The sequence below is a fragment of the Seriola dumerili genome, unplaced genomic scaffold (genome assembly GCF_002260705.1).
Source record: "Seriola dumerili isolate Sdu_G_001 unplaced genomic scaffold, Sdu_1.0 BDQW01000349.1, whole genome shotgun sequence".
In the NCBI taxonomy this organism is placed as follows: Eukaryota; Metazoa; Chordata; class Actinopteri; order Carangiformes; family Carangidae; genus Seriola; species Seriola dumerili.
In genome coordinates, this window is record NW_019174604.1 from 343,296 (window position 1) to 370,340 (window position 27,045).

General features: G+C 41.4%; 1 protein-coding gene across 1 annotated transcript in view; it reads left to right on the plus strand.

Moving 5' to 3' along the window:
• The window catches only part of ttbk1 (tau tubulin kinase 1), a 52,816-nt gene extending 26,884 nt beyond the window's left edge, over positions 1–25,932 (plus strand). The window contains exons 7-16 of the mRNA XM_022760683.1: positions 1,407–1,472; positions 1,748–1,840; positions 2,547–2,672; positions 2,818–2,972; positions 3,463–3,673; positions 3,771–3,943; positions 4,712–5,052; positions 5,906–6,090; positions 22,843–24,311; positions 24,432–25,932. Coding sequence (XP_022616404.1) covers positions 1,407–1,472; positions 1,748–1,840; positions 2,547–2,672; positions 2,818–2,972; positions 3,463–3,673; positions 3,771–3,943; positions 4,712–5,052; positions 5,906–6,090; positions 22,843–24,311; positions 24,432–24,843 — 3,231 coding nt within the window. The 3' untranslated portion in view covers positions 24,844–25,932. The remainder of the gene's footprint in view (positions 1–1,406; positions 1,473–1,747; positions 1,841–2,546; positions 2,673–2,817; positions 2,973–3,462; positions 3,674–3,770; positions 3,944–4,711; positions 5,053–5,905; positions 6,091–22,842; positions 24,312–24,431) is intronic.
• The last annotated feature ends 1,113 nt before the right edge of the window (positions 25,933–27,045 follow it).

Here is a 27,045-nt window from a genome sequence, read left to right on the forward strand (position 1 = left end):
ATAAAGAAATTCCATCAAGATGTTACTGAGATATTGTGTTCACAAGGTCAAAACCACAGTTTGTGAGGTCACCACGCTCTTGACATTCTGACCTTTGACCCCCAAAATCTAACCAGTTCGTCCTTGAGTCCAAGTGAATGTGTGTGCCAAATTTGAAGAAGTTCTGTGAAGGAGTTACTGAGATATCGTGTCCATGAGAATGAGACGGACAACCTGAAAACAATATGGCCGCCGCTCTCACTGACGCTGGCGCGGAGGAATAAATAAAAGTTTTTTTTAATTAATTAATTAATTTATTTCCAGATAAAAAAAAATCACTTTCCTTCCAGGGCTTCCATACATAAGCAAAATATGTTTTGCGTTTATTTTGTGGGCTTCACGCCAAAATCCTGAGCAGCACGGTGCCGGTTCGAGCCGGTCGGTCGCGGTTTCCACTCCTTTTCAGTTTGGCAAGACGGAACGACTCAGACGGTCTGCTCATATCTGACGCGGCTCGTAGCAGCTGAATCAAAATGAAAAAAGATCTCCTCTAAATATACACAATTAATTTGGGAATATTACAGACGATCTGTTCTCATTATATAATATAAACCTTAGGGATTTGTCTGTGGTCTCACAAAGAAGAAGAAGATTCACTAATCGCAATTTTCCCAACTCAATCATGTAGAAAAATATTATAATATTTCTTTAATATTGGCAAATTTCTTTTCTATATGTTTACAGTTGTAAGAGCTCAGTATCGCCTTTGTTTGGTTTTTGTGTTGCTGGTGTGCTCTGATTGGCCGGTTTATCCCAGGTGAAAGTCTGTAGTCTTTATATGTCGGCTGCTGTTTGTCTGACCACCTGATTAAATAAAGGTTATATTTGGCTGCTTGTGATTTAAACCTGGTGAAATACAGAGCAGGTGCCGTCTGAGGCAACAGGTATAATGTTGAATCAGCTGATTATTGGCAGCAGGCGGTGGTAAACTTTAAATCTCACTGTTGGCAAAGACAAGCTACGAGTACCTCATGTGTTTATGATGCTGTTTTTACATGAGGTGTTTTAGTTGAGTGAAGTGGAAACCACGACCAACGGACCGTGCTGCCGTCTTCTTTACGAGATCAACAGATGAAAACTCAAACATCTGTAAACATCTGTAACAGCAAACATGAGGCGACCACAACCAGAGAGCAAGAAAACAATAGAGAAAACATTTCAGTTCTTACACTCTACGTCTCTATGTCCTCTGTTTGTTTGGCCACAGATTTCCTGGTAAACAGGATGTAAATGAGACCAAGTTTCATCATTTTGCAGCAGTTTGTGTTAAATTAAATTAGATTAAATTGATATAAGACTGAGTGGTGAGTTAGGGTGATGCTTGATGATGTAACCGCTCACTGACTTTTGCTTTGTGTTGTGCTCAGCCGAGGACGGTGGCAGGTTTCAGAGGGACGGTCCGCTACGCTTCAGTCAACGCTCATAAAAACAAGGTCAGTGCTGTTTGTTTTCTGTACGTCACAAATGATGGAAATGTACTAAAAGTTGCCATGTTTTTGTTTTCACAGATATGTGAATCTAAAAACAGGTTTTAAATAAACATTAAGGCTTTAACCATCATGTCTCTCACACTCTCACAATAATTAGTGGATAAAAAAAAGAAATGGAGAATTGTTCAGTTCTGTCATTTCATCAGAAGCTAACTTTAACTTCAGCGTCGTACGTCAACAGTGACACGATGTGTGTTTGTTGTGCCCCCCCCTCCCAGGAAATGGGTCGCCATGACGACCTGTGGTCACTGTTTTACATGTTGGTGGAGTTCGCTGTTGGACAGTTGCCATGGCGAAAAATCAAAGATAAGGTCAGACAGTTTTCACCAGAGCATGAACCACCCATACACTAATACATTTCCATATATGAACTATATGTACATATACAATAAAAATATATGTAAAAATCATATTTGAAACCTATTAGAAATTGGAACAATGTCAACATATGTGTGTAGCAAATATGTACAAATATGAATGTGTATGTATCTATGATTATATTTTGGACATACTGTATGTTACATAAATATATATCCATCCCAAAGACTGTCAATATATGTTGATATTATATTATTATATTATATATAGTGGGTTCCAAAAGTCTTACACCACTTTTCCTATAAGGAAATAATAAGAAAAACGTATATAAGCATATAGAGTTTTATATATTTGTTGTTTTAAGAAGCTTGCATATATACACATTAAATATATATCGTTAACACATCACATAAAATTTCATCATATACTGTATATATTTTAATATACTGTATGTACACCACATATTCCACATTTCCTTAGATGTTAATTTAAGACATTCTCATTTTCCCGCAGCTCGTATTCCAGTTAAATTATTAACAAACTGAGTCACGTTGGTTGTTGTTTTGGTTCCGACTGTAGTGTTTCCCTGATGAGCTTCACCTGTTCTGCGTTTCAGAGGTGTGAAGGTAAAGCTGTGCATAAATCCTCGTTAATTCAATGCAGCTGAAAGTGTTTTTTTTTGTTGTTGTTTTCTTCCAGGAACAAGTTGGTCAGATTAAAGAGCGTTATGACCATCGGATGCTGCTCAAACACATGCCTCAAGAGTTTAATATCTTCCTGGACCACGTCCTGGCCCTCGACTACTACACCAAACCAGACTACCAGGTACTGACTGTGATGGAAGCTGTCTGTCTGTCTGTCTGTCTGTCTGTCTGTCTGTCTGTCTGTCTGTCTGTCTGTCTGTCTGTCTGCAGGATGTCTCTGCTTCAGTGTTAGTATCAGATCAATGAGTCTGTCCTGTTATTTTCAGCTGCTGATGTCAGTGTTTGAGAACAGCATGAAGGAGCGAATCATCACAGAGAACGAGCCTTTTGACTGGGAGAAGGGAGGAAGTGATGTCACACTGTCAACCAGTGCCTCCACCCAACCACAGCACAACACCCGACCCACTGCCGCCATGGTGGGGTAAGAACCAGACGCTTGATCCATATTAGAAACTTGGTTATTTATGCTAAGCTAGGCTAACCACATCCTGACTCCAGCTCCAAATTTGCAAAAACGATTCCTTTAAGAAGCAGGAAGCAGGTGTGGAAATGAACAAATGATGTAACCTGCAACAAAATAATATACTGGAAAATAATTATACTGGAATATAATTATTTATTTATTATTTATCATTTATAAATCTGAAGAGAACAAAACTCTTGAACTCCAGGCTTCAAAATGCATCTAAAACAGAAATGATCAAGGCCATGTTTTCCTGGTGTGTGTGGTTTTAACACATCTTGGTGTTAGAGGAGGTTTCATCGAGTGCACGGAAGCATCCTCCAAATGAGATTCAGCGCTGACATTTACACAGCTAATCTCCCTCTGTTATTATTCTCTGGTACAGACTCACATCCCCCTGAGTCTGTAAAACGGTTTCTGAAATGAAGTCATCTGTATCTGTCCACAGAGCCATCGTGACACCGGTTCCTGGAGATCTTCAACGAGAGAACACTGATGACGTTCTGCAGGACGAACATCTCAGCGATCAGGAGAACGCCCCCCCGGCCCCACCCAGTCGACCCCCCGGGGAGACAAGTGTCCAGCACGCTGGAGAAACGGGAGAGGCCTGGGAGGACACGGACTTCAACCGCAACAGACTCAGGATCAGCCTGAACAAGGTTTGAACTGAACCACATTACAGAACAGGGATTTTTGAGTCAAAGGTTTGATGTTTAATCTTAATCTCATACAACATCACTTTCTGTCCTTCCTCAGGGGGCTCAGGAGGAGGAGGCGGGTCGGTCGGTGTGTCCGGTGTCACCAGTTCGAGGCGGAGTGCCGGAGTCACCGACAGGTCAGGGTCGGTCTTTGCGGTACCGCCGGGTCAATAGCCCTGAATCTGACCGCCTGTCTGCAGCTGAAGGCCGGGCCGACGCCTACGGACAGAGGTGACATGAAACTCTTAAGAAACACTGAAGGAGGTTTCAGAGCAGGAGACAGCATATTGTTTAATCTTTCAATGAGATTTACTTTCTTAAAACACAATTTTAAAAGTGAATATTCTTCTAGAAGATGATTTTTCATGGGAGGAAACTGAGATAAACAGCAACAACCGTCAAGTGTGTCCTGCACTTTTATTTAAGGCTGGATGACACAAGGTGTATAAACCGACAACAGAGCTGAAGACTTGAGACTTGGACTTGAGTCAGATTTAAGTCACAAAAATGAAGACTTGCATGTTGAGACTTGATGTAGACTTGTCCTCATTGACTTGAGTGACTTCCTTTGTCAAGACTTGGGACTTGACTTGAGTGTTGCTTTTAACTTGTTGTGGCTTCCCTCAAAGACCTGCACTTTGTGACAAGACTTGACTTGGACTTGTATCAACTGACTTGAGACTTGGCTTGGTGTTCTCCTCAAGAACTTTAGACCGAACTTGGACTTGTGTTGACTGACTTGAGGCTTGATTTCGTCCTTTCTTGATTGATTGTAGACTTGAACTGAACTTGTCTTTAAAGACCGAACATGTGACTTGGTCTTGCCCTTGACATTTGGCTTGAGACTTCCTTTGACGAGATATAGGACTTGACTTAAATTGGACTGGTCTGGACTGACTTTAGACTTGATGTTGCTTTGTCCTCAAGAATTTGTGACTCGTCCAGGACTTGACTTGGGTGACAAATTTGTCTCTACATGTCTTTCTGTCTGTTCTCCAGGTCTAGGATGGACATTCTCGGTTCTCCGTCTCGTCACGTCTACTCCTCCCAGCCGGCTCAGATGTTGTCTGTTGACCCCGGTTGTCGCGGTGATCGACACATCAGTGGCCGTCAGGAGGTGTCGGTAGCGTCCGTTGACCAGGAGGCGCACAGCAACGCCTTCATCCGCTCCGTCCCGCTGGCCGAGGAGGAGGACTTTGATAGCAAAGAGTGGGTGATCATCGACAAAGAGACGGAGTTACGAGACTTCCAGCCAACCACATCAGGAACAACTGACGAGGAGCCGGAGGAGCTCCGCCCCTTGGAGGAGCAGGAGGAGAGGAGGAGGCTCAGAGCTGGAGGTAGGAGCTCCTGTATACACCTTTGTTCTAACTGCTATTACATTACTACAATGTTTAGAGCTCCAATTTTACTTGTTTTTAGTGTGTGAAATTAAATTTGGATGGGTTAGCCTCATGACTTAATAACAAGGAGAAATGTGAAGACTGGACCAGATGGGAACCGCTGCTCCACAATGATTTGAAATGTTTTTATGTACCTTCACACTGCTGTAAAAACTGAATATGTTGCTCTGTCCGTATCCAATAATTTCTAAATTTACTTGACGCTTGTAGCTGCTAGCTAATTTCCATCTGCAGTCTCTGGGCAGGAGACAATACAACAAGAAAAGTCATAGAATAACAGAATATATTTATAATACAAACTCAGATAACAAAACACTTAATGCTACTCCCACACCACCACAATGACGATGTTTTCAGTGATTCATCAGAGGGCAGATCAGCTTTCTACAAGTAAGTCAGATGATCCAGGACATGTTTAGCCTAGCTTAGCACAAAGACTTGAAGCAGGGGGAGACTGGTAGCTTCTCTTTTGATGGGCTTTCACGCAATGTCAGACTGTTCTTGTAACACAAACATTATCTCAACAAGATTAAACTTTTATGACGAGAAAGTGATCAAACTTTTGTTGATTAATGTACCTGAGACAGTTTAAAACATTGTCTTTCTAACAGACACAGCTATCGAACATTAAACCCATCAGACCTACATTATTGTCTGTAAATCATTAAATTTGAATTTCCAAACCATTAATTAAACTTAATTAATGGTTAATTAAATCCATACTTAATTAATTAAGTATTAAGAATTTTCAGAGCTGAGTCTTTTGTAACTCTGACATCTTGTTTTCCAGCAGTAGGGGAGCTGGCCGTTCGTCCAAAGACCCACACCAGGGAGAGTAGCCGAGCGATGCTAACGCTAACGGAGGAGGAGGCATCCAGGAGGAGCGGCGGGAGCCCCGCCCAGTCGCCCTGTCACTCGCTGCCATCAGGACGTCCCCGCCGGAGAGAGTCAGAGCCCATTGGACCTCAAAGACCGGTAAGAGAACCAGCCAGCCAATCAGAGGAGAGCTGCGCTCTCTGATGGCATGTTGGTGGACAGATGAATCGAGTGGTCGGCTGCTGCACAGACTTATAATTTAAAACTCGTCGTAGTGAGGCGCTGTGCAGCAGCTTCGCCTCCTCATTTGTCCGTCTGTCAACATGTAGCTTAAAGGACAAATCCAGCTTGATCAGAGGTTCTGCTAATTTTTACATTTCCCTTCTTTGGCTTCCATCAGTATCAATGATTTTGCAGCTTTTTACATAAGTGTTAAACTTTAGGTAAAACAGAGAGCAACAGACAGTGGTGGGTAAAAGTTAAAAACTTGTTGGTTCAGGTTAAATCAGGGTGAAAAGGCAGCAGTTTCCCCCTCTCATTACAACCTTTGAGCAAGGCACTTAACCCCCAGCTGCTGCAGTGGAGCTGCACGGTAACAGATCAGACTGTGGTTATATATAAATAAGGTAAAAAACAACTTTAAACTAAGTGAGTGTGTTTTTATGTTGTCTTATTAGCTTCACCGGCTAGCTGCTGTGACTGACAGGAGGCGGAGTCTAACACTGAACAGTGTCAGTTCCACATGTTTTATTAGATTCATTATCACATGAGGATTTGCACATATTTTTCTGCAACAAAACCCATTAACAAAGGAGTTGCCTCCTCTGTGAAACTTTTATTGTGTATTTTAGTTCACAAACCTTTTAAATGCACCAGTGCTCAATATACATATATATACTATACAGTGTTAGAATAATAAAATACAACATAAAAGCATCAAATCTAATGAAAGCATGAATCCATCCTTCCATTATCTGTACCTGCTCATGGAGGACCTTTTGATCACTTGGTACACAGTTGATTGACGCTTCGAAAACATCAGTCAGTCCAGTCAGAGGTGATGAGCAACAACATCTGGAGTCGTGCTGGACTTGTCCTTTAAAGACGTCACAGTGATGACAGGCGGACAGACTCCTGCGGGAGTTTGTCTGCAGGTTTTTACGGCAGCACCGTCCTGCAGCTCCACACCTGTCACATGCAGTCGTGAATATGAACCGGCTCTCAGCAAGCTCAGTTAACTCACAGAGCTTTTCCCCTCTTCTGTGACTCTTTATTGAATGAACTAGAAGCAAATATTTGATGCACGGCTTCATTTCATTATGAGTGAGTTAACACGCAGCTGTGGCATCCGGTAGTCAAAAGTCTGTAGTTGATGAACATCATAGATCCTCATTCATCTTCAAATGTAGACAGAAGAATCTCAGATCAGGTGTCAGGTCCTGTTGTGCAGCTCCAGTCTGATCTGTCTGATTCTTCCTCGACTGCCTGTGACACATTAAAACCTTTCCTCCGTCCAGCTGTGTGAACGGTGCTGCCGTCGTCTCCTCGTTTGTCATTGGAGCTGAGTTTAAAAATCTTTTTCCATTTCTTTGGTTTTTTTTTTTTTTTTCCCATGACTTTTGCTTTGGACCATTGTTTTATTGTGAAGGAGTGGATGGGAAGCAGCTGCAGCTGTAGAACGTGTCCCGTACGACACAAACTTGCAGCCGTGATGTTCATATGTCGGGATGTTGATGATGTTCTCATCCTTCTCATCTGCTGTGTTCGCTGTTTCACACACACACACACACACACACACACACACACACACACACACACACACACACAGTTTATTGATACAGTGACTGAGTCTGTTCAGGATGGTGTACGAATGGAAATGTGTTAACGTCCATATCAGACGGACTGGCTCCTCGTGAGCGCCACCGCTCAGCGCGTGGAGGTCGCGTGGTGGACGGGCGTGTAGAGAATTGATTTTGTGTCCTGTCACAGACCTGAAGTTGATCAACCATATCCATTATTCTTCCCTAATCATAACCTTAACCAAATGCTTTAGTGGCCTCACCCCAACCATACCTGAACCATAGTTTATTTTCCATAACCATGATCTTCTGCACGCAGATCCTGTAGGAAGTGAGCGTCTTAAAAACACCGGCTTTGGATTGTTGGGTTGTGAAAAAGATAAAGCAACTTGTTTTCGAAAGCTGTAATGAGAATGATGTACAGGATCTTTAGCGCTTCGATTGAGCCTGATTCTGGTGAAGTTCAGCATCTTCAAAAAAAAACAAAAAAAAACTACGGTGGCCCTGAAAGTTCAACGCGCTGCAGCGGACACAAGAATCAGATTTATCAGGATTAAGTCAAAAAAGAAAAGTGATGAACCTGCTGGGACGCACCTGTTGTTCAATACTTCTAACTTCAAAAGCCACAGTTTGTCATTGAACAACAAGTCCCAGCCAGGTGCGTCACTTTTTAGTGTCCCCTGGAAACACGTCCGCTTTGTTGTAAGACTGAATTTTCAATTCCTCTGTGTATTTGTTTTCTTGTGTTGAGCTCTCAGGGCCACTGTAAAAAAAATTGTCCAAAAGTCTTTTTAAACTGATTCAGAGAAGTAGTAGAAAGTAGAAACTCCTCATCATACAGTCCATACGTCCTGATTTACCGTCCTGGGTCAGGATCAGGATCAGGATCAGGATCAGGATCAGGATCAGGATCAGGATCAGGATCAGGATCAGGATGGACTCAGGGGTTCATAAAACTTGCGACAGAAGAAATGTTGAAAACACAAACTCACCAGTTGAGTTTTATTAACGGAGTAAAGCACCACACAGGTTACCCTGACTGAGGCGGCTTTAATGGAGGAGATGTTGGATTCACAATGTTCTTTGGATGTGATTTATCCTGGCAGTGGGTTTTTAATTTAGCCAGTTACAGACGGACTTAATTACACTTTTGTGCAAAAATCACATTCTGACAGAACCACATTAAATTACATCAGTGAAACAACACGTCAGTATGAAAACAGCAGTTAGTGATCGAGACTGAACCAGACTTTAAACTGCTGCTGTTGGTCGAGAGCTGGATATTAAATTAGTTTTGTCTGGAGAGTTGGTCAGAAACCAATCAGAGCGCGTCTTTCACCTTTTTCTTACCGAACACTGACCTGCGCTGATTTATTTCAGGTTTAAAAGCTGCTAAAAAAAAGATTTTGCGGTGAGTTTGTGTTTTCAACAATGTTCCTGTAAGAAACTTTATAAACTCCTGAGTCTGAGTGTGATGATTCTTCAGTACAGACGTTTGGAGACGCTCTTCGTTCTCAGAGATGTTGGTTCGACTTGTCGTTTCTGAGGCCGTAGTTTGTTGTTGCTCGGTTCTCCTCGCTGAAGCAGTTGTTTTTTTTCCTCCAGATTTTGGGACTTATTTTTACTGACTGTTTCCCTGAACTGCTGAACTGTCACAGATGTTAACTAAAACTCATTCTGCATAAATGACAGCTGTATCTTCTCATAATAAGGCTACGAATTTCTACCTTGATATGACATTCTTAGTTCATGTTTGACTCAGTTTATGAGATTGAGTTTAGGTTAAATAATTGGCATCGATGGGTTAAGGTTTTATTCGGGGCTGGTTGTGAAACCATGCTCCCTGCTGGACTGGCCACACAGTATTTTTGTCACCACTTCAACATGTTTATATCACGTAGCAGGAGTGTAAAGTGTCAGAGGTCATGACAAGGTTTTCCAACCACATGGAAACTGTCATATTTGTTCACATTCAGCCACTTTCTTCAGATGAGCTTCATTCTGGATTTATTATGATCCTCGAAAGTTCAGCTTTTTTTTTTTTTTCATTGTGAACTGAGGTCAGATGTTTCTCGTTGTTCGTCTACAGATGTCCAGATGTCACCAGAGGTTTCTATCAGCTGTAGATAATCAATTCCATCAACCGGCCAGAATTAAAAATGAACTCTTGATGGTTGGGTGGTGAACGTGCTCTACATGTCTACACTAAAAAACACACCCTGGTCTCTGTGATGTTAACGCTTGTGTTGGGAGCTTTGCAATTTAATATTAAAGTGTGTTCTGAGTTTTAAAAATGAAAACCCTGAAGTCCACCTGAAAACCAGAAACACATGTTGTTCATAAATGTACGACTTGTCTCATCTGTCCTGAAAACTGCTGATTAGACACATCACATGATCACATGGACACAGGAAGGACTGACACTAAAGCATTTCACTGACAAACAGATGACAACAAGATCATCTCTGAAAACTAAAAAACATAAATCTTTAATCATTTTATCAAATAAATACAGAGGCACAAAGGTCCCGAAAGACAATGTTTTTTTTTTTCTTCTTAAGCTAATATTTTGTGCGCAAAAGATTAAAAAAAAAAAAATCATATCTTTCAGGACCTTTGGGCTTACATAAATTAAAGATGAACGTAACAAAGAAAGAAAAAAATATTATATTTGTTTTTATGGCTAAATAGGTAAACACATGGTCTAAATAGTAGAATTTAAAATAGTTATTTTTATATTTAACAGACCACCTTATCTTTGTTATGGAGGATCAAAGCTGACTAAATAAAAAAGAACGGTGAAGTGATTAAAAAATAAAAATGAAAAATTGATAATTTAATCAACAGTAACAGGATAAAGTGATGCTAACACGGCTGCAGCCAAAATATGAACAAACAACATCCTGACGAGTCCCTGTAAAGTTGGTCCTGAAGGTGGCGCCAGAGGACAGATCATAGATTTATTCAGGCTTCATCCTGGACATTTCATGACATTAGATTTTGAACTTTATTTTTTTGTGTGTGCACTTGTTTTATTTTATGTAAATGTTGTCCTGATGGCAGCACTGGAGGAAGGGTCAGGGCGGGGTCATCAGAATAATCAGGATTTAACCACCTGAATATGCACAGCTGGTGTCATGGAAAATAAATGTGGAATTATTGGATTTCACATTTATTGGACATTTAATTTTCACCTTGGGATTTCTATTTAATTCTCCTTCAGCAGGATTTTCCTTCATGGGTGTGATTTATTGATTCTTTTTTTAATTTTCTTTCTCCATTTATGCTTTTTTAAGTTCAATTTTACATTTATGTGACCATTTGATTTATTCATGCACTTATTTATTTATTTACTAATAAGTCAGGTTTGGTCCTCCATACTTGGTGGCTGCTGTTTACAGGCTGGATATTATTCCATCATCACTGATATTTGACTTTACCTGCAGTGTAACGTCTTACTGTTTAAGGCACAGATCCTTCTTTAGTGACGCTAGCGAGCTCTGCTTCGATTCTCTTTTTATTTCCGTGTCGATTGTCACCGCTAGACTCAGAGCGAGCTCTCCGCCGCCAGCCATCGAGGACTGCCATTCTCTTTTTTACTCCTCTCCAATTCTTCCCCCTCCCCCCTCCTCCACATAACTACTGATGCCTTTGCCCCCCAACCTATCGCTTTAAAAGTACACAGTATGTCGAGTTTGACTCACCTGAGGAGACAGAGAAAAGAGCGAGGGTGCCATTGGGACAACACGAGAAGAAATAAAGTGATGTTTCGGGGTAAGCACAGTTTAGGAATAGTCCTTTACCTCTGTTCTCTCACTGAGTTTCTGTTCCTCCTCTTCCTTTTTCCTTCTGTTCAGACATTTTCCTCCCTTTTTTTTTCCTCCGTTGTGTGTCTGTGTTTTGTGTGCTTGATGACTCCATCTCTCTTTTGTGTTCCCTGTTTCTTTTTTGCATCTCCAATGGTAATTCTTTTTTCCTTCAGAAATCAAAAGCTCAATCTGTCAGTTGTCCAGCCTCAGACTGTTGTAGACTAGTGATGATACAGTATGTGCAGTGCTCGTGCTGGTGACTTTGTGTCCTTTTAAAGTGCTTCTTTTGTGGGGGAGAATATTGTCATCACCATTTTTCCAGCTAGAGGGATGCTAGTCTGACCAATCTGGCAACCCACACAGCTAACAGTCTCTTAGCTCAACTGTCCTGTTAACTTTTGCTTAGCTTCTATCTAGTATCTGATAGCTGTAACTGTAGACAGGGTGCCAGATTTACACCAACACTCCCTCAGCTTCTCTCCCCAGGCTCCTCCCCTCATGATCTTTGACCAATCAGCTGAGGGCTTTAGATGTGCGAGAGCACCAATCAGCTCTCACCCGTCTAACGTCCGGTCAGGGAGGGGAAAGAGTGGGGGCAGGAAGTCAAATCAGAGTGTTGGGATGTAGCCATAGGAAAACATAGCATTGATTTTTACAAACGTGTGTTTCCACTGATTAACCTCCCCTCCCTCCCTCTCTCTGATTGGTCTGTTTGCAGTTGGAGGACGACAGACACCAACCGCGACCCAATCAGCTGAGGAGGCTGGCCTCCTACGTCTTCTCCTCCTCCACCCTGGAGACGGAGCAGTATCCCCACGGAGCGGGCAGCTTCATTCAGAGGAGCCGCTCCGCCGAGAGCAGCCCTGCCCACGTCACCGCCACCACCAACTCGGCCCGGCGGCGGCACGCCGGCACCCTGCCGACGCCCGGCAGCCCGCGGAGCAGACACTCGTACCTGAACGTGTCGAGGACGCATCTGCAGCAGATGTTAGCCAAGCTCATCAACAAGAACAGCAGCTGAGAGAACTGAGAGACGGACTCAGTCATGTGACCTACATACATGTGAAATACACTGATGCACCACACACATCAAACACACACACACACACACACACATATGCAGAGTTGGTCAAACCATTTTTGTGGCCCAGGGCAGGATTGGTTCCCCTAACCCACTCCACTCCACTCTACTCCCCACACAGTGGAGCTCACCCGCTGAGCAACTGTAATTTGTTATGGGCAGCAATTAACTAATTATTTTATTATCGATTAATCTGAAAAACTTTGAAATTCATTTGATTAATAAAGTTTTAAAAATGGTTCAAATTATGGAGGACCAGGGATGTCACAGGAAAAGTAATAAAGCATTTCTTCAATTTCATATTTTAATAGACTTTGACAATAGAAATTCTAAAAACAATTTATAATGAACAATTAGTCCATCAGTAAATACTTCAGAGCAGTAACAGCATAAAACACTCATTAAATAAACCATTTATAAATACATTTATTAAGCCATGAATAAATAATAGAATTTGAAAAGCATTTTAGAAATGGGAATACGTATCTGGATTCCCTCTTCAAAAAGTATTTATTGATGGATTAATAGTTCATTTATAAATTCTTTTTACAATTCCTATTTTTAATATTTATTAAAACATTAAGTTAAGGAAATGCTTTATTACTTTTCCTGTGACATCCCTGGTCCTCCGTAACAAAGATTCCCAATTCACTTCCTGATTTTGTTAAACTGCCCATAAAAATTAAAATCATTTGATAATTTTAATGCCTTTAATTTAAAAATGTCACCAGTTAGCTGGGAGGACATACTGGGATTTGTGGACTCCATGTCAAAATTGTTAAATACAAATATATTAAACAAAAAGTAAAGAAATTCTCCATTTCATATTTGTAATTTGCTGCTTTTGGGTCCCTTCAGTTTCCTTCAGACCGACCTCTGCATATAAAACGCAAACACACAAACATACATGTAAAACAGACTTAACGGACCCAACACACTGAGAGCCAGATAATAAACACGTTAGTTAAACACACCAAGCCATAATACTGGCACACAGCAGCGCTATCAGCTGTGCTGGTAAGATTGACACACACACACACACACACACACACACACACACACACACACACACACGTAGCTCTACCAACTACAAGCAGAGGAACAGAAGAAGAGGATTAAAGTGCTGACGACGGGAAAATATTTTCCATGCAATAAACTTAAAAAAAATAAAAAAAGCCTCTCTGCAAACCTGATTTGCACACGCCACAGAGCAAACTGGTGGAAATAATGTGAAACTGAGTATTTCCTTCTTGTTTCTGTGAAGGAGAAGAAGAACAAGAAGTAGAAGAAGAAGAAGAAGAAGAAGAAGAAGACGCAGGAAGTGGAACAGAGTGGGGCTGCTAACAGACTGTTAAGCTTTACTGTATTCGTGCATTTATTTATTTTTGATTTTTATTTTTTTTCCCGCCTTTCCTGCTGAAATGGAGGAGCGATCGTCAAGGAATGCAGGTCGTCCCGGCGATCGAGTTTTTGCACCGAGACTTCGGAGTCGGCGTTCCCCCCTCCGATCATCATCGCCCACAGAGCAATACACCGACACCGCTTCACACCGCGTCTTCACCGACACAAAACCAGTGATCCGAACGCCTCGCTCCGACTCTCGCGTCATTAAATGTCGTGTGTAAAAAGAGAAAGTGTGAGTGTGAGTGCGGAAAGGTTTGTCTGAAGGTGTGATAACCGATCGATCGCTTTGATCTCTAATCACAGCCTTTATGACAAAAAACCTGTTACTGTGCTGGGTCCCTGAGTAGAAGTACGGTGGCCCACAAGTGCAAATATATAAGAAAAAAAAATTAGCAAAAAAAGAAAACACAGCAACATTTTTTAGAAAATGAAATTACACAGTGGTATTTCATAAAACGACAAAATAATAATTTCACTAAATAAATTCACAACTGCAAAACATGACAGTAGAGCAGAAAACAAATTAAAGGACATCACAATATCAATTTTATATATATGTTTCAAAAAGATATTAAAAAAACATTAGACAGAAAACAAACTAACAATATAAACTACACAACATTCAACCCTAGAAATTAACACAACAAAGACACATTTTTGCAAAAACAAGTTAAGAACGTTAAAAGAAAAAACCTGAAACTTCTTCCACAACTTCTGACAACATTTTTTTTTTTGCTGAATGTAGCAAATGTTAAATCTACGTAAATAAATTCAGATTTATTTCCTGGAAAGTTTTATGAAATGTTTTTTATTTTGCTAAGGCAACAATGAAAATTACCGTTTGCTCACGGTTATCGAGTAGTAAACTCCTGGTCACTTTCTCCAGGTACACTCACTGTTTTATTTTGCTGTCATATGATAAGGACGTGTACATTAGTGTTAGCCCGGAGACAGAACTGTGTCTTTGCATTAATCTCACCCTGTAGAGCAGCAGATAATCTTGTATACGGAAGGTTATTGTGCATTTTATGACGAAACTTTCTCCAGTGTTTCTGTAAACCATGAAGTTTATTTTCAGACATGGAGAACATTTCAGACGTGACCTCTGGGACAGGGCGGAGCCTCCTGGAGTAATGAGTGTGGTCTGGACCAAACTAGCATGCTAGCTTGTGATTAGAATGTTTGCTAATGTGCTAGCTAGTCATGTGATTCCATAGAACAAACAGCAGAAGTTGTCAATGTTGTTAACAAGCTATAGCTACCTTACAGGTGGTAAGGTAGCTATAGCTTGGGGGGGGGGTTGCAGTCCCCCTTGCAAAACTGGTGCTCTAAGCAAAATTATTTTACAAGGTCACAGCAGCAAATAAACATTTTTATTAGAACAAAGATTTACATGATTGTAATGGAGAAATGACCTTTCAAGGTCACCAGAGGTCAAATACAAACTACCTCCACGTCTGAAATAAAACCTTGTAGATTATATGCTGAAACTTACTCATGCTCTAGTCATAAAATGCACAGTTGTTTTGTTTATCTGCGTAACTACTGATTTTTTGTGACTCTTTTAAATCTGCTTTTTATGATTGGAAGGAGACTGCAAACGGAGGCAGAGCTCTAAGTGTGGGAGGGAGACGTCGTACAGTATTACTGGCTGTTGTTTGGTACAGAATAATATAGTTACACAAAATAAGAGATCTTTTTTTCTGGTCCTCGTGTCAGTTTGTCGAGTGATTGTTTGAACCGCTGTCGTTCTTCCTAATGATTATTTTAGGATCTTCATCTGGAGATTATGACTCAGTTTTTTCATTATTTTAAGATGATGACCGTCGGTCCGACATTAAATTTGGTTCAGGTGTCCATGATGCTCCTGCTGAGATTTGTGGCTTTGAGGGAAATATTTCAGCAGTTACTGGAGAGATTGTGATGACACTTTAGTGATTGTGTGACTTTTCCTCTAGCGCCATCATCAGGTCAATGTTTTGATTTGTCCAGTACCTAAATACAAAACTAAAGACATCCCCATCAGCCTCAGCTGTACTCTGTGTTTACTGCTAATTAGCACGTTTTCATGCGCACACGGGACTAAGACTGTGAACATGGTAAACATTATACCTGCTAAACTTGTTAGCATGTTAGCATTCTCATTATGAACATGTTAGAATGCTGACGTTAGCATTAAGCTTATAGCGGCGCACAGTCTAAGTATGGCTGTAGACTCCTAATCTCCCTGTTATCCTGAGATCAGGATTTAATCATCAGGTTATCGATGAACAGTTTAGTATTGATCAGGAGTTAAATGTGTCTTCATCATGTTTATCTGTACTTCCTGTTTGTTTCAGTTTAGAGACAGAAAAGGAGAACTGAGGATAAAGAAAGGAGGTCGTCTCAACATAATGAAATAATTAAGTCATCTCAATCTCAAGATAACAAGCTCAAAAAACACTTTCGGAAACCACAGCTGGTCGATGCTACGGCAGGTTGTCATGGCGATTTAATGTCTTACTGTCAATCCTGCATCTTTCGGTGTCGGGTTGTTGTGTTTGAGTTAAATCCAGGTCTTCCAGAGGACAAGGTTGATCCTGTTTCATTCACGAGCACTACCTGTAATAAAAAAAAAAAAAAAAGAAAAAATGCAAAGAATAAGATTCGTCTTACGTTGTGTTTTTGTTGCTGTAGATACTGTAAGGTAATTGCTGAAGATTCTCGCCTTTAAGGTCCATCAGATCGTAGGTTTTGGGTTGCCTTGGTTTGGGTTTGATGGTCTAATGAAGGCAGTCTGATGCATCATCTACTGCTCTTTCCGTCCTCCAGGGAGTAGTTTTGTATGTTTTTGTAAATGGCAGTGAGTGTGACCAGATAAACTCTGAGGTTTGTTGGGTATTCAAATCCATTTTGCGGCGGTCTCTGGTGAGGTTTTCCTGGTTCGGACATCACGTCATGTGTTTGGATCAAAGTCTTATTTCCATCGTGCTTCCTCTTCCATCACTAGTTTCCGACCGCTGGACTTTACTGTTGCACTTTATCACTGAGTCGACCGGAGAGGGGGTTCAGGCCGGGCCGAGGGTCTCGATATATGGATGCAAAACACAGATGCAATAAGTGAAATGTCGGATGTTATAGCAAAAAAAAAAAAAAGAGAGAGACTTATTTAAATTGAGGTTCTGGTGGTTTGCATGGTCTCAAATCTTATCATCAGACTTTGGCTTCAATTCCTTTGAGAATCAACCTGCAGGGACTTGAACTCACCACCATGGAAAACCAACCAACACCAGAAAACATGATGATAATAAAGATGTGAGGGGTTATCTTCAAGTCTCTGCAAGGTGATTGTCATGCAAATGAACTGGAACCAATGGCTGCCTGAAAGAAAGAAAATCAATGTGATGGACGAGCGGGAGCTGAGAGTTAATTAATGGGATAATATAAACAAAAACCACCACTTTAATCACATAATGGCTCCAGTTAGAGCAGAGTGAGGGATTTCTCATTTCACAGCGCTAATCGCCACTTTCTCCATTTCACAAGCAATGAGACAGAATAACAGTTTACAGTCAGAACCAGTTATATCATAAGGGCACGCATAGTAAATGTAGCCAGAGTCTATTTCAGTGTCGTGTCATCCAATGGAAAACAAAGCTGGGCGTTGTTGTGTCGTTTGTTGGTTTTAGTAAAAGTTCGTCACCGTGTCTTAATAATTTGAAAAAGCGAGTTTCCTGGTAGATACGATATCAAAAAAAAAATTGTGGGAGAGCGTGAGCAACCACCGTCCAACAGTCAGGAGTAAACACCGTCAAATCAGGAAACTTCGTACATTCATTGACCAAGCTGTGAAAATCTGCATTTTATGGTGTTTGGGTTTTTTGGTTTTTAGGGACGTCCTAATATTGATCCGAAAACAAGAGGAAGAAAAGCACCCCCTTACCCGACCTTAGTTTACTTGCTTTGTTTCGCTCAATTCCTGAATGCCTATCATGATTGTGTTATTTGATCCCATAGACGGAATCCCTTTGATAACTAATGTAATGACTTACCTTTCGGTTCACTGAGCCCCCCTGGTGAGGCCGCCTCCCACTTTGAAAACCGTTGCTTTAGACATAAAAGATTTTCCACTACAAATACTGATATTGAAGAATAGTGGAAAAACAACATCAATAGCTTGTTGAAATGTTTCAGCAGGATTTCAGAGGTCCCTCTCTCAATGGCTATCACCACTGTTTATGTACTTTTGGTTCATTAGTCCAGTGGTTCCCAACCTTTTCCACCTCATGTCCCACTTGAAAATCTCAAAAGTATTGGCGGCCCACATCCAACCCAATAACAGTATGGAGGCTGAATGTTGCTTCTCAGAGCACTTTTTATTTTAACAATAACGATCGAACATGAACTGAAAGCAGGGGAAACTCAATTTTCCTTTATTGTTTAATTGAGGAGAGATCACTAGTCGTATCCATTAATAATTTTAATTCCTGTTGCTTACCAGCCATCCATTGTGATACTCCAGTTGTTGCCATTGATGTTGTTGCCAACGTTTAGCGCGCAATCAGACTGAGATAGTAAACAAGTACACGATGTGGTCCGACCGGCGACAACAGAAAAGTTCTTATCATTGGCTCATCACAATAAAAGTCCTTAATACAAGAAAAGATCATTTCTTTTTAAAACATTTAATAACATTATTGATATATTTTTTCTATAATTACACCTTTTCACCAAAATTGTACTTTTTTGCAAATGATTTGTCTGCCCACTTGCAATACATCCGCAGCCCACCAGGGGGCCCCGGCCCACAGGTTGGGAACCACTGCATTAGTCCATTTGGAAAACATACAACTAAATGAAAAGAATAGCCAACAAAACAAATAGCAGGAAAAACAGTGAGTGTTTTAAACCAAAATTGATAAGACGTTCAGACTCTCTCATCATATTGCAGCTAAAGATCTTTACAACAGTTTTAACTGGTAAATTTCTCCAGTACAACAATCTGTTATTCTTTGAATGAGACGTTTTGTCCTAAAGAAACAAAAGAAAAATCAGTGCTTGTTCCGTCCTGAGGGATGGTTGGTTGGTAGTCTCCACTGTGTTATTATATGATCAATGAGCCGTTGTTCTGGTTGAGTGTTGAGTTGTAAAACCCTGTTTAATATTTGAACACTGCTACCATCATACCAAAGCAGCTGTGTGTGGTTAAATTTTTGAATGTCATTCGAACAACTTTCTTTAGAGTCCGAGCTGTGTCTCCTCAACGCGTTCAACAAATGTTTTTCCAAAATCTCGCCACATGAGACTAGCTAGGACGGCCATTTTGTGCAATGAAAGCCAAACTGTTGCTTTCTAAATGTGTTAAAGGGCTACATTAACTAAATATGCACCACTTGCTGTTTTCATTGAGCTTCTATTTGAGGCATTAGCGTTAGCTCAGCCTGAGCAGGAGATGTCCGTTAGCGCTGAGGCTCGTCACAGCTCTAGCCTGACGAGGATACGACCTGAGTTTGTTTTCATGCTGCTTCATGCTGATTTCAGGACGTCCTGCCCGTTTTATATATTTAGCTTAGCATTAGAGTACAACCACTTAGAGAATGTATGAAGTGGATCAGCTGCTATCTCTGAACTTTATTTTGCACGCCTGCAAAATGATTCACCTACCGTACAAGATTGTCACTGATACATGTTTTGTCCTGTGTCACCATGAACGCAGTGCCACATTCAGTTAAAAACAGGCAGTAGAAAGCTCAGTGTGCTTATTCTACTGAGTTTAAAAAAAACAAAAAAAAAAAACAAAACAATCTGCAGCATTAACGACGGTATGCCGTACCAAGAGACTGTTTACCGACTGTCGCCACTCTTTGCATGAGATCTACTGTTTGTACGACACGCACCTCTGACTGTAAAATGACTAAAAACAGCACTGTACTGTACTTACAACAAAAACAGTGAATATACACCTCTGACTGAAAAAAACGTCTGTGATGTTTTTTGTAAATAATTCACACCGTTACGAGAGGGGATACTCACGGATCAGAGCTGTCGAGTCCGTCGCTGACTTTAAAATGTCAAGAAGCAGCAGGAGCCTTTTTTCTTTTTTTTAGTCCTGATAGTTACAGAATCCATCAACCTTCATCACGTCTCTTACTCTGCTGCGCTGATGTGTGAACTTTTACATCTAGTGTTTTGTTTGTTAGTGGAGGAGGTCATGATGCATGATGCTGTTAAACATAGTAGAATTTTTTTAACTACTTTTGCGTCTCATTTTTGCTGTTTTGGACATAATTGCCATCAGTCCGATGAAATTTGATGAACAGCTCTGCACCAACAAAACAAATGTGAACTTAAAGCAGGTTTGCAGGTCAATGGACCATTAAAAAGGCATTTGTCATGGTATATAGGAATTATGGCCAAAACAACAAAAGGAAGACCCGATGCTTCAAACCTTTACTTGTGTAGAACAAGTCGTAAATTACTTATAAGGCTAGCAGCACACTCCAAACAAAAGGTGCTGTCCACTGTAAATATTCAGCAAATTAATGCTGGACTTAAAAGCAGTTTGCAGGTCAATGGACCATTGAAAAGGCATTTGTCATGGTATATAGGAATTGTGGCCAAAACAACAAAAATAAGACCTGATGCTTCAAACCTTTTACTTGTGTCGAGCAAGTTGCAAAATACCTACGAGGCTAGCAGCACACTCCAAACAAAAGGTGCTCTCAAAGGCTTTTCAATTGCTTCTCGATATGGTGCTGTGAGCATGTTTCTATAGTGACTCTTGACTATTCATTTAACGAAGTGCAAAATCTCAACGAATGAACACATGGCCAAAAATACGGCAGTCCACTGCGTTGCTAACCTTTTTGGCTGTAAGAAAATAAGATTTTGTTTGGAGTGTCGCGTTAGTCGAACTGCTGCTACTCATGTTGTTCAAACTGAAAAATATACTGTATATGTTTCTTTGATTTAAGCAGGAATATATTAAACCTACAACTATAACTTGTAAAGTGATTTTACAGAAAAGCCGAGAAATGTTTTCCAGTTCTGCTGATTAGAAATCCCTGATATGTAGAAGTGTAGTATTTAAATGTGACGATAAACAGTAGCACACTGTTCTGGGGTCAAACCAGAAATTAGGCTACTTCTCTTAGCCCCTGAAAAAAAAAGTTTTTATTAACAGAATGATTATGTTTCCGTCACATCAACAATCCTGCAAATTTGAAGCCTTTGTCTTTAGATTTTAATTTACCCCACAGAGGGTGAGTGAAGATTTACCAGAAACTGTCCCATAAAACATTTATACCTCATGAATCACACACTAGAATTATACTTTTTTTGTTATATTTAATATAACTAAAAATAAGTATTACGCTTCTCCCCCAACATACATTTTATTGCATATTTGATATTGCTGAACTTTATGAAATAACAGGGTGATATTGTACAGATAAGGTACAGACATTGTGTCTTTAGAGGTGTCCATGTTAGCTTCGTTTAGACTGTATTCCACATTCACTAGTTTGTAAATCAGATCTGTATGGAACGCATCATCAGTCAAAACCGTCACATAAAATCACTCGTGTCACTAATAGTTGATTCACAAAGGGACGTTCAGACATTTTAGGAAATCCTTTGTAGTTGTTTTTCCTCAGAGAAGATGGACATCAGGTTCATGTCTGTGTGTCCGGTCCAGAGCTCAAACCAAACACCCCACTAACCCAACAGCTGCTACCGTCACCACAATGTCTCATTTTTACATTTCTGTTTCTACAATAAACGACATGCAACGTGAGAATTGGACAGAGTTGTTAGTTTAAATTTAGCTAGGCTAGTATTTTTTAACCTGCGACTAGTCTATCTATTCACTTTCTTACATGTTTCCCTTGCTTCCAGTCTTTATGCTAAGCTATGCTAAACACTTCCTGGACCTATGTCTGTGCTAGTTAAAGCGTTTTCATTGGACGTTGGGGACAACACAAAAAAACAAGAGAATTTCATGAAATGTCTGAATGTTCCTTTAAAGTTTTTTGCAATAAAGCAGATAGTCGAGGTAAAGAGGATTGAAGAGCTCACAGTGTTAGTTCAGTGTGATGATCCGTGAGTGTCTTTCACGTGTATAATACATGTAAGCGTTTTTTTTCTATCACTATATGATTGTACAGTACTGCTTGTATAATTTACAGGTAAAGCATGTATTTTAAACTTTTTGTAAATCCAAATGATTACTGTGTACATATATACAGAAATGTAGAAAGTAATTAGGTTTGCAGTTAATCTCTAATAGCATGATAATTAGCGGGGTTTAGTATGTACAGGCTGTATGTTAAATCTTTACGAAGGGAAACACTTGAAAATCACCTGATATCAGACTGCGTGCTGTCTAAGGATAAACTCTGCAATGCATTTTTTTGTGCCTTTTATATCAATGTATGTAATCTAGACAATCTTGAAAAGCTTGTGTACAACCAAAATGACATTAAAATGGTTTTGGGGGCAAATACATCAGTTCCTGTTGTCGTTCTTACTGGGAGGGACTGTTAGTATTAGCTTCTTCACACTTTTTCTTTTTTGTCATAATACAATTACAATCACTATGCTTTAAAAAAAATTGGTGGTACTGCTATAAGTTGATGAATCCTCTTAGAACAATACAGGAACATGTCATCATTCACCATTCATTGTTCTGGCAGTGGTGACGTTGTTTTCAGTTGGTCAGTGCTTGTCCTGTTTATGCATTGTGTTAGCAAATACCTTCAGTAAACTCCTATGATGTTTATTGCTGTCTTGTCTTGAGTTGAATCACTGGTAATAAAAAGTGTTGTTAAACTGTTTCCAGGTGTTGTCACCCACGGAGCAGAGCACCCAGTCGCCACCCTCCCCAGACTACCGGACAAAGGGCCAGAGTGACGAGAAGGAGCACTTCCACATCCTTCCTCAGCTGCAGGCCAAGAGGGCTGACTTCCTCACCGTCATGCTGACCGGTACCTTGCCTCAGCGGAGGAGTTTCGCCACGCCGGAGGAAGAAGTCCCGGAACCTCCGGGGCCAAAGGATGACGACGTCACAAAGAGTGAGTCCAACAGTGAGGCCAGTCAGAAAAGCACTGAACGTAGCCAGGAGGCGGCACCTTCAACACTCATGGCCGAGGACCAGAGAGCACAGCGGGAGCACGCCTCAGCTGCTGATGCAGACCCCGATTTGGAGGATGCATCCAAAACCCTCGTCCTCTTCTCACCCGGAGACACTCGCAAGTCTCCCTCTGGTGGTGATCATGCGCTAGAGGTTGAATTGGCCACACCCTCTGCCCCCACTTCCCGTAACGACCGCCTCCTGGGCGCGGAGGCAATTCAGCCTGAAACTTCTGAGACTGGCCGTTTGTCCCCGGCTCTCAGGTCGGACTTGAGGCCTTCCACTCCCATTGCTCCTGCATCACCGCCCTTCACCAAAGTTGAGCGCACTTTCATCCATATTGCAGAGACATCACACCTCAATGTCATGTCTTCCAATGGTCACTCTGCCAAGGAAAGTGACCGGGAAGTCTTTGCCATCATGAAGGATTCAGCTGGTGAGGATGACACCCATGAGCAAGGGGGACCACCAGTGGGACCACCAGTGACAGAAGAGTCTCTGGAGGTGCCAGACCAAACTGCACCAGTTGACAAACAACAAACCAAAACTGACAATGGTCCATCAACTGTACCGGCCCAGTCTTTGGAGCCTGTCCCGGAAACAATGTCACCGGTTCATGGTTATAAAGATCTGTCACAGGAGCCTCAGAAACAGCCATCGTCCAGTGAAGAAGCTGCCAAGCTTCCAACAACTGGGTCAGAACTACCGGCTGCCATAAAGCCCAAAATCAGAAGCCGAATCCCTGTACTCATTTCTGAAGAGGACTCAGGCTCAGAGCAGTCCTCCTCCCTCTCGGCTCGGGCTCGGCTTCAGCAGCGGGCCAGACAGCTGGACTTGGCCCGTATGTTGGTCCAGAAGCAACAGGGTCGCTGGATGAGGAGGAGGATGCTGTCTGGGACGTCGTCATCGTTGTCCTCTGGGGACGAAGAGCGTCGCAGGGCTTCGGAAACTCTGTCCACCACCGGCTCTGAGGAGGACACGCATACCTCGGACGAGTCCAAGAGGAGCTCACGTCTCAAAACGACTGAAGAGCAAGGTTCCAAGGAGTGCAGGAGCAGGATCCCCAGGCCCGTCACCCCAGTAAAGAGGCCTTCAGGGGGGCTAGCTGCCACTGCTCCTTCTCCTCTTTCCTTGCCAGAATCAAGCACTCCCAAAGGAGCACCATCCTTCTCTAACGGGTATGATTCTGTTTTCTCCCTTTTTAGTGTATTGAGGTTTTCATTTCGAAGAAGTTTGATTAAATATTTTTTTAGAAAATTTAAAGTGATAACAAGTTCAGTTTACTCTTCTGTCCACAGGAATCAGAAAATCGGACTAAGCACTCTCAGTACCCAACGGAAATCCAAACCTGTCTCACCCAGGTCCTCCTCTTCATGTCCCCGACCCTCTACTGCCCCTGCCCCATCCGGCAGCCCTCGAATGCCCCTGCGAGTCCTGTTTGGTACCCGACGCAGCCTTAGCTCCACCCACTGCAGGACTGACAGCCCCTCCCCTCAGAGAGTATGTCCGTCCCGGCAGCCCCTCTCGGTTCGAGCCCCAACCGTCCCTATGCTACCGCCCAGGACTACAACAACCATGCGGCGCAGCGCCTCACAGGAAGCCACCGCCCAGTCCTCTTCTGGCACCATGCCCACTAGGACCAGGCCAAAACCAGCTGGCGCGACTAAGGGGAAACCGAATGCCAGGGAGAAGTCGGTGCCCGCTAGATAATACAAAGAGACTCATCACTGAGACATGTTTGTGTATAATCAGTCTTCGGACAAGCTACGCCTCAAAGGTTCTCACCTGATTCCATATTAGACTGTGATGTTACAATGACCTCTTCAATTCATTTAATGTATACGGACCTCTTATTTTTTCCAAGGACAGCTTACTGAACTATCTTCATGGGCTTCCAGTAATCTTGACTGACTGTCGTACAAGAGCGTTGCTGCCATGGTGCTATGGATACATCTGCTGCTCCCTGGTCAATCCCCGATTAAACTGGTTTCTGGAGTTGAGAATCGTGGCCTCCAACAAGTCCAGTTTCAGAGACACTCACCTTACACAGTACTCCCAGCTTGTCCACAGCTATACTACTCTTCTATCGACAGTACCCTGCTTGGTTCACATTGCATGGTGAAGTATATCACAAATACATTGAATCTGTAGAGGGAAAACAACGTGTACAAAAATCTGTACCTTTGAATTATTTGATATAGTTCTCCCCTTCCTATTGGCCAAAAAATAAGATCAATTTGGACTGGTTTGAATGCCCGAACAATGTTAAAATGGCAAGAGATTCCAAACTATATTCTGTACTCATTATAGTCTTGGATAAAGAGAAAAGTTGGATGTGAACACAAAATAAATCGCTCGGCCTCGCCTCCTCCTCATGGTGTGACAATGGGCATGCTTTAATCATTCTATTTTCTGGGTGTTTTTATTTTGTTTATGCTCTGAATTGTATATAATAGAATCATTTCCCATAAAGACATCTTTATTTTTTATCTTGCCAAGCAAAGTGTAAATTTCAAGTCTTTAACCTTCTGTTCCAATGTGTTGGCACTATGCCTGTTTTTTAACGCATGAGAAAAACAGGGTTAACCATGAGAGGAAGTTACACCTGCTTGGATTCTGCTGACGGTGCAAAAGGTCTGCTGGTTGTTGGAGCCCATGTTGTGTTTGTAAGGGGTCGATGGGCGCTGAGCTGTGAAGTAAAGTCTTGATCATGTGGAAGGGTGTCTTGTCTTTATTGTGTCACTAGTTTTCCAGTAAACCCAAGAACCTGACGTCATCTGGCTCCAGACTTTCCACAATGACTCAGGTCTGTCTAAGCACAAGTCCAAGTAGGACCCAAGACAACAAGTAAGTCAAGTACCTTATTGTCAAGTTTTTCTACTGCTACTTGACCCTTCTACTCCACTACTATTCATCTCTTAAAGAAATCAGTGTGTAGTTGTGTCTCCTTGTCATAGATGTCTCTGAGTTGTGAACAGTTTCACCAAAGAGATGTTCCCCCTCTAATCAGAAACGTCTGCATTTCCATGGCTGGGGCAGTTGCTCACTACCTTTTGCCCCCCCTAGGTACAATTGGTTTTTATTTCAGTGACTGTTCACATGATCCAATATGTCTCAAAATATCAAAGATAAGGAGGAAAGTCCCAAAACTGAAAACAGTTTTATATCAGAACTTTTTGTTTTTTATGAATATAGACCATTTTATGCCAACATACCAAAAATGGGTGAGGCATAAGGTTGAGTTGTTTTTATTTAGGTAACTCTGGCTATCACAATTTGGATGTGACAGTAGGAGTTAATGTTATTTCCATGGAGATGTTAGCTAGCGTTGTTATTCCAGATCCCACTACTGATATTAGGGCTCTGGGGCTACTCGTTTAAGGTCACTAACGTTACCATTTTGCTGATGTGTGGTCAAATTAATCATATCTTTATTTCTTCTTTCCACTAGCATAAATCATACAACACAGAAAGCTACACACGCTCAGACTGTTAACAGGAAGTTTTGCTGCTCAGTTCGAAAAAGTGAATAAAGCTGTCATTGTGTCTGTTGTTCTATTTATTCTCATTCGTTATGAATCAAGTACAAAAGAATGAGTCCTCTTCAGCACATGGACGGCATTGTTAAGGCTCTGAGTACATGAACATGTACCTCTCCACATTAAATGGCATTTCTAACCTACATGTTTACCATAAGCTACAGGTTAAGTTCAAGTTTCACTGTGTATTTTAGAGATCTAACACTTAAAATACAGTCTGCATTAAACTTTTGATGAATATGGACTATTATTTAAAATTTAACTGAAATATAGTGCACTTTTGGCACGATGTAAATCAAACTTACAGCTCACACAATGTTTTCTAAATACTGTTCTGATGAGGATGTTACGGGTCACATTGTCATCATGTTAT